An 11,294-nucleotide genomic window follows, 5' to 3' on the forward strand; every position below is an offset into this window, starting at 1 on the left:
AGTCTTTGCAGGTTAGTCTAACCTGCAAAGACTGAACCAATTTGGAAATTAATAGATATTCACTTTTGATTCCAGAAATGCAGGCACATGCCTGCAATGACTCAGGCTGGAAGCCAAGAGGTGCTAGAGCAGCCCACCTTTCCCTTCAACAGCAGCCGCAAGGCTGGAGGGAAACTGACCTGGAGGGCGTGGCCAGCCCCACCCTCCCCCCTAAGTATGATTGGGGTGGGGTTTAAACCCCCACCCTGGCCTGTAGAGACTCCAGTCAGGATGTGCTCGGAGGGGGAGGGGAAGGGGGGAAGCAGCCCTTTTAGACTTGTCCCGAAAGCCGGACACCAGCTGGGGCAGCACCCGAGGCAAAAGGGGGGCGGGGGCTGGGAGAGAATTAAACTCCCATCTCCGGGTGGGTACAGGACCCCAGCCAGGGTCTGTCCATCTTTCCCCACTGCTCCTGCAGCAGGGGGCCTGGCCACAGCTGGCTGGCATGGCCCTGCTACCTGCCCAGGGCCAGGGCCAGGGCTGCAGCTGCGGGGCTGAGCCAAGCTGACCTGCGGGTGCTACTGACAGCAGACACAGCACGGGCTGGGCTGGGCCCCTCTGAGCAAGCTGCATCTCATGCTGCGACAGTGGGGGCTGTGCGGCCAGAATGCTCCCAGCTCCCCGCACTCAGGCCAGGTAGGGCTGTTACAGAACTGCAGCTGGCTGGGAAGGGACCCCTGGGGCCGGTCCAGCCTGGGCTGTGGGGACAGGCCCTTCCCACCCAGCTGCGGCCCCATAACAGCCTGGCCCGGCAGCATGGGTGGGAGCTGGCCAGGTAGTGGGCTGCCCAGGCCAGCTCAGAAGGGCCAGCAGGCACCAAGCCCAGCAGCCACCTGTTACAGCCACTGCTGTGCCCTGTCCTGTCCAGCACCCGGTGGCTGCAGCTGCAAGCTATGGCCTGGGCAGGGCTGGGGGTGCTGTTCTGCCTCGCTTGCCTCCAGCTACCACTGCTGCCGCCCCTGCCACACTTGTCTGGGTGGGCAAGCAAGAAGCTTCGGCCCCAAAGCTTCTGACCAGCACATGGGGCTCTGGCTCCAGCTCCCAGACACCTTCCACCTGTTCTGCCCACATGGGTTGCTCATGGCATCGGGCAGGCGGAGCAGATGGAAGGCAACCGAAACGGGAGCCAGAGCTCCATGCACTGGCCTGAAGCCACCAGGCTGAAACTTCCATGCATGCCCTGAGCAGCATTGCACGGTGCGGCAGAAGCAGGAGCCACAGCTGGAAATGAGGGCAGAAAAACAGGCCAAGCCAGCTTCCCCTCACCTCCAGCAGCTACTCCCCCTCCCATTTCTGCTCCTGTTGTGTGGGCAGTGGGAGGTGAAGGAGGAGCTTCAGCCCGGCAGCTTCTGCCCAGCACATGGAGCTCTGGCTCCAGCTCTCAGCCACCTTCCACCTGCTCTGCCCACACGGCATGATGAACAGAGCAGATGGAAGGCTTTTAGGAGCTGGAGTCAAAGACCCATGGACTGGGCAGAAGCCATGGGGCTGAAGCTTCCTGCCTACCCACCCGGAGCAGGGTGGCAGAGGCAGCTGGAGGCAAGGGAGGCAGAACAGCACCCTCACCCCACCAGCCCACAGACTGTGGTGAGGCTGCAGCCACCAGGTGCTGCACAGGACAGAGGGTGAGGTGGCAGCTGTCAGGCTCAGGGCCCGGTGGTGCCCCCGAGCCAGCCCAAGCAGCCTGCTGCCCAGCCAGCCCCTACTCGTCCTGCTGGGCCAGGCTGTCAGGGAGCTGCAGACTGCTAGGAAGCGCCCTGCCCTGCCCAGCCTCAGCTGCAGCTCCATGACAGTCCCACCCAGCCTGGGCACAGGGACCATGCAGCCCCCACCCCAGCTGCAGTCAGCTGCGAAAAGCCCGGCCCCCAAGGCCCAGCCTGGGCTGGCCCCTCTGCGTCCACCCTCAGCAGCAACCGCTCAGCCCAACAGCCCCAGCCTCAGCTGCAGCCGCTGGCAAGGCAGGCAGGCAGATGGCGGGGCCATGCCAGCCGACTCTGGCCACACTCCCTCCCCTGCTGCCAGACAGGGGCTGCTCCACCCTGACCACAGTAACTCTTGACTGCTGCTGGGATAGGGGATGGAGGGAGAGATTAAATCTCCTTCCCTCTCCCTGTTTGCTTCAGGCTATGGATATGGGAGGAGGAGGAGGAGGAGGAGGAGGAGGAGGAAAGAGTATTTAATGCAGCTCTCCTACATTGATTTGCCTCAGACTTGCAGCAGCTAAGGCAAAACCAGCTGCGGAAGAAAAAGAGAATTTCCCTCCAGTCCCTGAAGCTGCCTGAGACTGGCAGGCTCCAAGGCAAGGCTCGGGAGCAGAAGAATTCCCTCAGCACCCTGGGGCTCGGGGACTCTGGACTGGGGGGGGAGGAGAAGTCCCCCAAGGAAAGGGCTCCCTGGTGCCCCCATGCTGGGCTGCAGGGGCAGGCATCCGGCCAGAAGAACTTCTCCCTCCCTTCTGTGGCAGCCACTGAAGCAATCAGCAGATGGGAAGGGCAATGGGGGAGGGGAGAGGGATGCCAGGGTCTGAAGAGCTGGCACCACAGGTGTTTTTGTTCCCCTCCATGTGCTGCGTTGACCCTGGCTAAGTGAGACTGGGGGTCTGCTCCCTTGCCCCCCAACCTATGGTCCGATGGACACAGGCAGGAAGGAGGCTAAGGAGCAGAGAAGCAGGACAGTCCTTGTTCCACTGAAGCAGGCAGCACAGCCCAGGGCTGCAAAGCATCCTGGGATATTGGGGGACTGTAAGTTAACTTGAATCAGAAATGGATCTGGGACAGAAGTTCTATAAGCCAGTTTGACCTAAATCAGTTAAGTCTGATACTATATCCAAGCAGGTTTATCTTAAACTGGTTTTGGTCATTTGGAAAGCAGTTTATGTGCAATGAACTTCTGTTCTGTTAGAGGTTTAAATCAGTTTCCAATTACTTAAACTGGTTTATGTACAACTTTGCATGTGAACTGATGCGAACTGCGCTGCATGTAGTTGTACAATCAGCAAAATGTGCGTCAGCGCACAGAAAATGGCAGTGGTGTGCTTTTGAACTAAAGCACCTTGTAAGTGTTTTAGTTCAAAAGCACGCCACCGCCATTTTCTCAGTGCTGACGTGCATTCTGCTCATTCTACAACTGCAAGTAACGCAGCACTGGGCCCTTTTCAAAGTGCCTGGTGCTGCGGCGCTTACATGCGTAAAAATGCCCTAAGACACAATTAACTGGTTAAACCACATCTGAAGTATAATGCTTACCAGGCCACTGGCAGGCAGCATAAACTGCTCTTACAATATTTCTCACATGATGCACAGCACAATTTCCAGCAGCTGGGTTTTGAGGGAAAAGTCCAAGTTGTATGCAAGAAAATACAGGACATGTGGACTTAATTCTAGTTAGAAGCTTAACGTTTTCACAATTGGGATATTTCAGAGCTATGCCTTGGGCCTAGTCACATGCATTCTTACACCTTCAGGGTTTAAGCTACCTGGAAATTCAGAGAATAATTTTATATCACACTTAATTATTTTAGAGAATAGAGAAAGAAACAAAAAGCCCATTTTCTACTCCTGGCAAAATAAGCCACAGATAAACAAAAGGCTTTATTGAACAGTTCTACTATCAAGATAGATACTAAAATAAGTTTATTATTATTATTGTATCAATGCCCTATTATGTACTACACTAGTTCAGGGATGCTCAAACTCCAACCCATGGGCCAAGGGTCAGGAGTTTTAGCCAGGGAGGAGGGGATGGGTGGCAATTAAAACTGCCACTGCTCTCCCACTGCTAAATTTCTAAGCCCTGCAGCCCATGACATGGCCCTACACACAGGAGCCCACAAACACTGAGGCTGATGGAGCGCACACAGGGCCAGGGTCCCCAATACGGTGTGTGGGACCAAGACCCAATTCTGGTGCATGCCAGAACAGGCCCAGAATTGGGGCAGCAATCTAGTTAGAGCCAGAAGAGCTTGTATGTGTGTTCTGCTCACAGAGTCCAGGGAGGCTCAGAAGCCCTGACCCAGGGAGACAAGGGCTTGTATGTTGATTTCAGTATACCAGGCTGACTGCTAAGGGATTGCCCCACCGTGTTTCAGCTGGCCGGAGGAATGGCCAGGGCCCAGCAGGTCAAAGGTCCAAGACAGACCACAGCAAAGACTACCAGAGCCAAAGGCCCAGAGATCTCAGCTAACCCAAAGTAGGGACAGGGACTTGGAAAAGACAAACCACTGGCCATAGCTGAGAAATGGAGAATCTAAAAGCCTGATACTGTGGGGACAGAGAACCTGATGGATACCCAGAGGTTTGGTCGGGGGGTAACCCCCCCAGGCACAGAGCGGGGGTGCTGCAGCTTGACAGATAGCCAGAGGTTTGGGGGGGGGACTACAGAGGTGGTTAAAGAGGTCCCACAGCACCCACACTGGGGTGGGCTGCAGCCTGATAGATGCTCAAGAACACCTGGAGGTTTGCGGGGGGTACTATAGACGTGGTTAAGGAGGTCCCATAGTGCACCCAGAGGGGGCACTACAACCTGATGTAGAAGCCCAAGAGGGGCAAGCTGACACAGAAGTCCAGAAAGGACAAGCTGAGAAGCTGAGAACCCCGAAGCTCGGTCTGGTCCATGGACTAGACCTAGAGGGCTCAGCTACAGCAAAGAGCGATGGCTGTGAAGGCTGAAGGCCTAACACTCCAATAACGACAGGCTCACCTCTAGATCCCTTAGGCAGCCTCCCTCCAAATAAAAGGTTGGCTGATTGCCTATGGCGAGCTTTAAACTAGGTTTGCCAGGGGACGGGGACACAGAGGATCACAAGGACACTTCGCCATCAAGCCAGGTGACGTGCACAGGTAGTACCCAGGTAAGTAATAGGGGCCAGGGCAGGCTTAGGAACAAGGGGGCAGCACAGACACCTACAGGAGGCCTCAAATGCCTCTACAAATGCTCAAAGCATGGGGAACAAGCAGGAGGAACTCGCCCTCCTGCTAGCTAACAAAAACCCAGATCTAGTGGGGCTCACGGAAACCTGGTGGGATTCTACCCATGACTAGGCAGTGGACATAGAGGGATACAGGCTGTACAGGTGAGAGAGAACAGAGAAAAAAAGAGTGGGGGGTGTAGTGCTATATGTCAAAAATCCTCAATGATCAGGATGGGGTCAGAGGAAGGGAAAAATGAGGTGCTCTGGGTAAGAATGCAAGGGGGTCGTGGGGAAAGGGACTTGATAGTGGGCATCTACTACAGACTGCCTCACCAGGGAGATGGGCTGGACCTGGAATTCTCAGGTCAGCTCCCAGAGGCTGTAAAGTCAAGGGAGGTGGTTGTCATGGGTGACCTAAACTACCCAGACATCTACTGGGAGGAGTAGTCAGCCAGGTCCAACCACTCACATAGGCTCCTAGCCGGGATACAGGACCCTCCACCTAACCCAGGAGGTGCATAGTCCCATCAGGGGAAATGCCATGCTGGACCTGGTCCTTGCCACAGGCGACGACCTTGTGAGGGGTCTGCGGGTACTCCACCATCTGGGTAACAGTGATCATTGCCTGCTGGAATTTACTATCCAGCACAGGGTGATGAAAGCAAGCAGCAAGGCAGAGGTCCTCGACTTCAGGAAGGCTGACTTCTGTAAGCTAAGAAGGTTAGTAGGAGAGACATTGCGGTCTCAGAGCTTCAATGAGATGGTAGTCCAAGATGGGTGGTTGTTCCTCAAGGAGACAATCCTCCAATCTCAAAAGGAGTCAGTCCCAATGTGCACCAAGGTGGGCAAGAGTGCTAAGAAGCCCCCATGGCTCAGCAAAGGCATCCAGGGATGCCTGAGAGCAAAAAAGGAGATGTACAAACAGAGGAAGCAAGGGGCTATCACCATGAAGGATTACACCTCCGTTGCTCGGGACTGCAGGAAGGCTGTTAGGAAGGCCAAGGCAGAGATGGAGCTAGGGCTAGTGACCAGAATTAAGGATAACAAAAAGTCCTTTTTCAAATACATAGGAAGTAAGAAGGCGGCACCGGATAACGTGGGGCCCCTACGGGATAGGTGTGGCAATCTGGTGATTGCAGCAAATGAAAAAGCTGACCTCTAATGAATTCTTTGCGTCCATATTCCTGAACAGGGATCGGGACATCTCTCCCACTAGAATTGCAGATGGACCCAGGGGACGCACTGCCATGACTAGGGTCAGGGATGACCTAGTTAGGGAACTTTTGGAGGGGCTGGATGTGTTTAAATCAGTAGGTCCAGATGGTCTTTACCTGAGGGTGCTGAGAGAACTGGCGGGGGTCATAGAGGGGCCCTTGGCATGGCTCTATGATCACTCGTGGGGCACTGGCCAGGTACCAGAGGATTGGAAAAAGGGCCAATGTGGTCCCCATTTACAAGAAAAGAGGGGGAGAAAAGAGGACCCCGGCAATTATAGGCCAGTCAGTTTTACCTTGGTCCTTGGGAAGACCTTTGAGAAAATTATCAAGGAGCACATCTGCAAGGGCCCAGCAGGGGAGGTAATTCTCAGGGACAACCAACATGGGTTCATTGAGGGCAGGTCCTGCCTGACTAACCTGGTTTCTTTTTATGATCCAGGTCACAAAGTCCCTTGATGAGGGTGTCGGAGTACATGTTGTCTTCCTGGACTTTAAGAAGGCCTCTGACACAGCTTCCTACCACATTCTCTTAAAAAAACTAGGTGACTGTGGCACTGATACTTACACAGTCAGATGGGTGGCAAATTGGCTAGATGGTTGCACCCAGAGAGTGGTGGTGGATGGATTGTTTTCAACCTGGAGGGATGTGGACAGTGGAGTCCCCCAGGGCTCATTCCTGAGGCATGTACTGTTCAACAACTTTATCAGCGATCTGGATATGGGTGTGGCATGCATGCTGTGCAAATTTGCTGATGACACCAAAATGTGGGGCAAGGTGGGTACGCTGGAGGGGAGGGACAGAATCCAGCGACATCTAGACAAATTACAGAGGTGGGCGGATGAGAATAGGATGGAATTCAACACAGACAAGTGCAAGGTGCTGCATCTAGGGAGAAGGAATCAGCAACACTCCTATAGGCTGGGGAATACCCTTCTTGTCAACATAGTGGCAGAAAATGATCTTGGAGTCATTGTTGACTCCAGGATGAACATGAGCCACCAATGCAAGCAAACAGTCAGTAAGGCTGGCTGCACCTTGTGCATCTACAGATGCATCACAAGCGGGTCCAGGAAGGTGATCCATCCCCTCTATGTCGAATTGGTCAGGCCACAGTTGGAGTACTGCATCCAGTTCTGGGCATTAAACTTCAAAAGGGATGTGGCTAGCTTTGAGAAGGTCCAGAGGAGGGCCACTCGCATGGTCAAGGGGCAGCGGGGCAGGCCCTACGAAGAGAGGCTAAAGGGCCTGAACCTATTCAGCCTCCACAAGAGAAGGCTGAGAGGGGATCTGGTGGCCGTTTACAAACTCACCAGGGGGAATTAGCAGAAATTAGGGGAGGCTCTGTTCCCCTGGTTACCACCCAGGGTTACTAGGAATAACGACCACAAATTGTTAGAGAGAAGGTTCAGGCTGGACATCAGGAGACATTACTTTGCAGTTAGGGCTGCCAAGCTCTGGAATAGGCTCCCAAGTGAGGTGGTGCTCAATTGGCTGGGGTCATATGATCCCGACACCAGTTCCTGCCCAGGGCAGGGGGTCGGACCTGATGATCTGTTTAGGTCCCTTCCAACCCTAAGTACTATCATACTATGAAAACATAATATTACAGGCATAGCAGGAAAGGAAAAAGAAAGTCAGGGCCTCTGGATTTGCAGATGGGGCAGGATTTGCGTGGCCACCAGGGGGCATCATAACTGCCCCTGGGCCCGAACCTGCTATAGTAGCCTGTTTAGAAAGTTATTTCCCTTTGACTGCTTGAGATTTCTTAAAAGAAGGGGTTTCAGGATCAAATAGATTAGTATCATGTGGGAGGCACTAAAACAAACAAACAAACAAACAAACAAACAAACAAACAAACAACAACCTCCACAAAACTGAGGCTGCCACTTGTAATGACCTCAGATGTATATAAAATATTTGATTAGAGTACTGAGAAAGATCCAGAAGAGACAGTAGTGACAAAGGCCAGAAGATCTAGGCACTCCAAGAACAAAAAGCATCTGGCCCAGGTCAAAAAGATCAGAAGAGTCATTATTTAGTGTTAAAAAACCACAAGCAAAATAACCACCACCACCCACCAATCTCTCCAGCCACTGCCAGGATTGATCAATCATATGACATTCTAACATACTGGAAAACAGTCATAATGGTATCAAAATACCATTAGAATGAAAGAGACCTCACTCTCAGGGTAACAACTGCAGTTACCAGGATCAAAATACCATCAGTTCTAAAGTCTCCGAAACACAGAAATGTTGAAGTTGCGCTCCCACAAACAATACTGAGAACGTCACAAAGCCAAGAGGTTTAATATTTTGCTTCACAGTTATTCCAGTTAACATAATTGTTTCAGAAGAAGCAAATGGAAATTTCTTCTTAAAACTAAAGGATTAGTAGCCTGTGGAATGTATAAAATGTCAAACACGCTTTGAATCTATTTGTAACTATAGGTCCTTATGGCACCTAAAACAAAAACACCTATCAATCTATTTAAGGACACAACCAAGGTACCAGCACGTACATTCTGTTTACCAAAACATGGGGAGGGGGGGGGTTGGAGCCTGGGGGGCAGCCCCAGCCTGCCCTGGCAGGATGCCCAATCTGAGTGGGGTCTCTACGGAGCTGCCCCGGGCCCAGGCAAGCCCCCTGCTTGAGCACAGCCCCAGCGGCAATGGGTTCACCCCACCCTTGCCCCCAGAGGCAGCGGCCAAGAGCAACCCAGGAGGGAGACAGCTGGCTCTGGACCCAGTCCCAGCCCAGGCCCTCAACTTCCCCTGCAGGTCCAGCAACTGTGCGGGTCCCAGCAGCTGCAGCAGGAAGGCAGGGGGAGCACACCCACCCACAAACCCCACACAACTCCTTCCAGGGGTGCCTGGCAACTTCAGGCCCCACAGCTCGGACTCTGACCAGGCCAGGACAGCTCCAGCACAAGCTGCCTCTGGGCCCACAGGTTCCCATACATCCCCAGTTCAGGCCCCCGGGGAGCAGCAGCAACAGTGGCTCTGAGATGTGTCCACAGAGGTAGCCACTGCCATTGGGCAGGGTTCCCACGTAGCCACCCCCCGCAACGCCACATGCCCGGCCTCAGCCCAGCACCAATAAAGCCCAAGATGCACTCAGAGCTGCCACCAGTGCTCTCCTCCCCACACCACCTAGGCTCCTGCCGGGACCCAGCGGGTCTGACAGCTCTGTGAGGGTCCCGGCAGGAGCCCAGATGGCATGGAAGTGTGATGGCTCCATCCGGCTCAGCGGCAGTGGCACTGGGTGCAACTTGGGCTCCAGTGGTGCTAAGCTGGGACCAGGCATGTGGAAGATGGCTCTGCAGGAATCCCGCCCCCACCCGCTAGCAGCAGCTGCCACCGTGGAGGCACAGAGCCACCAGCACTGCCAACTCAGCTGACTGGAGCCCTGGATGGGGGTGATGTGGAGTTTGTGGGTGTGTGGGTGGGTGGGTATGCCCTGCCTCCTCCCTTCCTGCTACAGCCACCTGGAGCCCGCACTTGGGCTGCCCTGCAGCTCCTCTGCACTGCCACCACTGCCCTACTGGTCAGCCAGGAGGTGGTGGTGATGATGGCAGAAAGGAGTCAGAGGGCAGCCTGGGTGCAGGCTCCAAAACCATGTGTGTGATTAACACATTAAAAAAATTAACACATTAATTGGTTCTTGCATTAATCATGCATGTTAACGCTTATTAATTGACAGCCCTACAACAAATAAAAGGTTGGACTGTAGACCTGTTTCTGAATCTTATCAGTAGCCATCCTGCAAGGTTACCTGTGATCTGGGTAACAAAAGTAAAAATTAAGTAATACCATTTTGAAACTAAGGCTTTTTCTAAGCTAGATAAACTATACCACCGAAAAAGAACAAGCATCCCTCTAACAGTCCAATGCATCTCAACCCTGACCTGTAGCAACTATTTTGGAAGTGCAAGTAAGTTTTTAGTTTCTTAACAGAGATTGTTAACACGTTATGTCATGCAGTTTACAAGATGGTGGTCTTGGAAATATAACAGAACACACATGTCTAGAACTTCTTGAACTACACTTAAGAGCTATTTTCCAATCTATATAAATTCACTTCCCCAACAAGCTACTGGAAGAAAGGCTTAATGGTATATATTCCCTTTATCTTAATATGAAGGTATACTATTTCCATAAGGGTCCCACTAAAATTAAGCCTCTGTGAATTCTAAAATAATTGCAAAATAAAACTGAAAGGTATTTTATGTTTTTATACTGGAAGTTAGATGATACAGAAGATCTTTGTTTATAAAAGTAACAGTATGCTTTTATGAGTTATTTGCTTTGGTACCTCAATGTTTTTACTGGCCACATTCTTCACAACAGCAGGAAACAATTCAGATGCATTTTTCCCCTTTGCAATCACCTAAAAGAGAGAAATAAAATACTACTAGTAGTTAAAAATATAAATATCACCAAAGCCTTATGTTTCAAAACCTTCTCTCAACTCCCTTCCCCACAAAGTTCTACTTATTTGATTAGTAGCACCCATACTTTACTGTGACGATTAATGATAGCACAACAAATACTGCAAGTAGAGCAAGGAATGCAGTTTCTTGCACTGTTTAACAGACCGAGAACACAGAATCTGGTATGCCACCAAAGTTGTATAGCATTAAAGGTTTGTTCATTTAAAAAACTACAGAGCATGCTTGTTACTAAGCACTGTCAACCTAAAAAAGTCCAAGACTTACATTTCAAAAGAACTAAACTAGAAATTCAAACCAGGTTTAATAGGAGACAAGTTATATACTTTTGAAGAAATTTTCCCCCCAAAAGTTGGATTTTAGTGAGCAAAAGTAAAATATAATGCAAGCTAGGCATAACCTTCAGAGCTTACATGAAAATAAAAACATAGCTGCATACACAAAACAGCCTAATACACAAGCCCTTACAGAACTGTCCTTGAGTGTGTTGTCACACAAGGAGCAAAAGAAAAAGCCTGGTATTACTGAAGAATATTAACATCAGAAAGACTAGCAACTTGCCCATCAAGACTGATGGAGGGAGCACGCAGGGACAGAGGCCCACGTCTGATCCCCTGCCGCTTCAGGACCAGGCCCTCTTCCTCCCCCCTCCCCTTCAGGGCCAAGCCCACTCCCCCC

The 11,294-nt window shown here is 51.8% G+C and overlaps 1 protein-coding gene across 7 annotated transcripts in view; it reads right to left on the reverse strand.

Moving 5' to 3' along the window:
* Positions 1-11,294, reverse strand: part of LOC102383202 (AP-3 complex subunit beta-1-like) — an 89,365-nt gene that overhangs the window by 32,389 nt on the left and 45,682 nt on the right. For all 7 annotated transcript variants that reach the window (XM_025201403.1, XM_006021435.2, XM_025201404.1 and 4 more), the window contains exon 3: positions 10,481-10,555. In XM_025201403.1, the coding sequence (XP_025057188.1) occupies positions 10,481-10,555 (75 nt within the window). The remainder of the gene's footprint in view (positions 1-10,480; positions 10,556-11,294) is intronic.

The sequence above is a fragment of the Alligator sinensis genome, unplaced genomic scaffold (genome assembly GCF_000455745.1).
Source record: "Alligator sinensis unplaced genomic scaffold, ASM45574v1 scaffold159_2, whole genome shotgun sequence".
NCBI classification, from domain to species: Eukaryota; Metazoa; Chordata; order Crocodylia; family Alligatoridae; genus Alligator; species Alligator sinensis.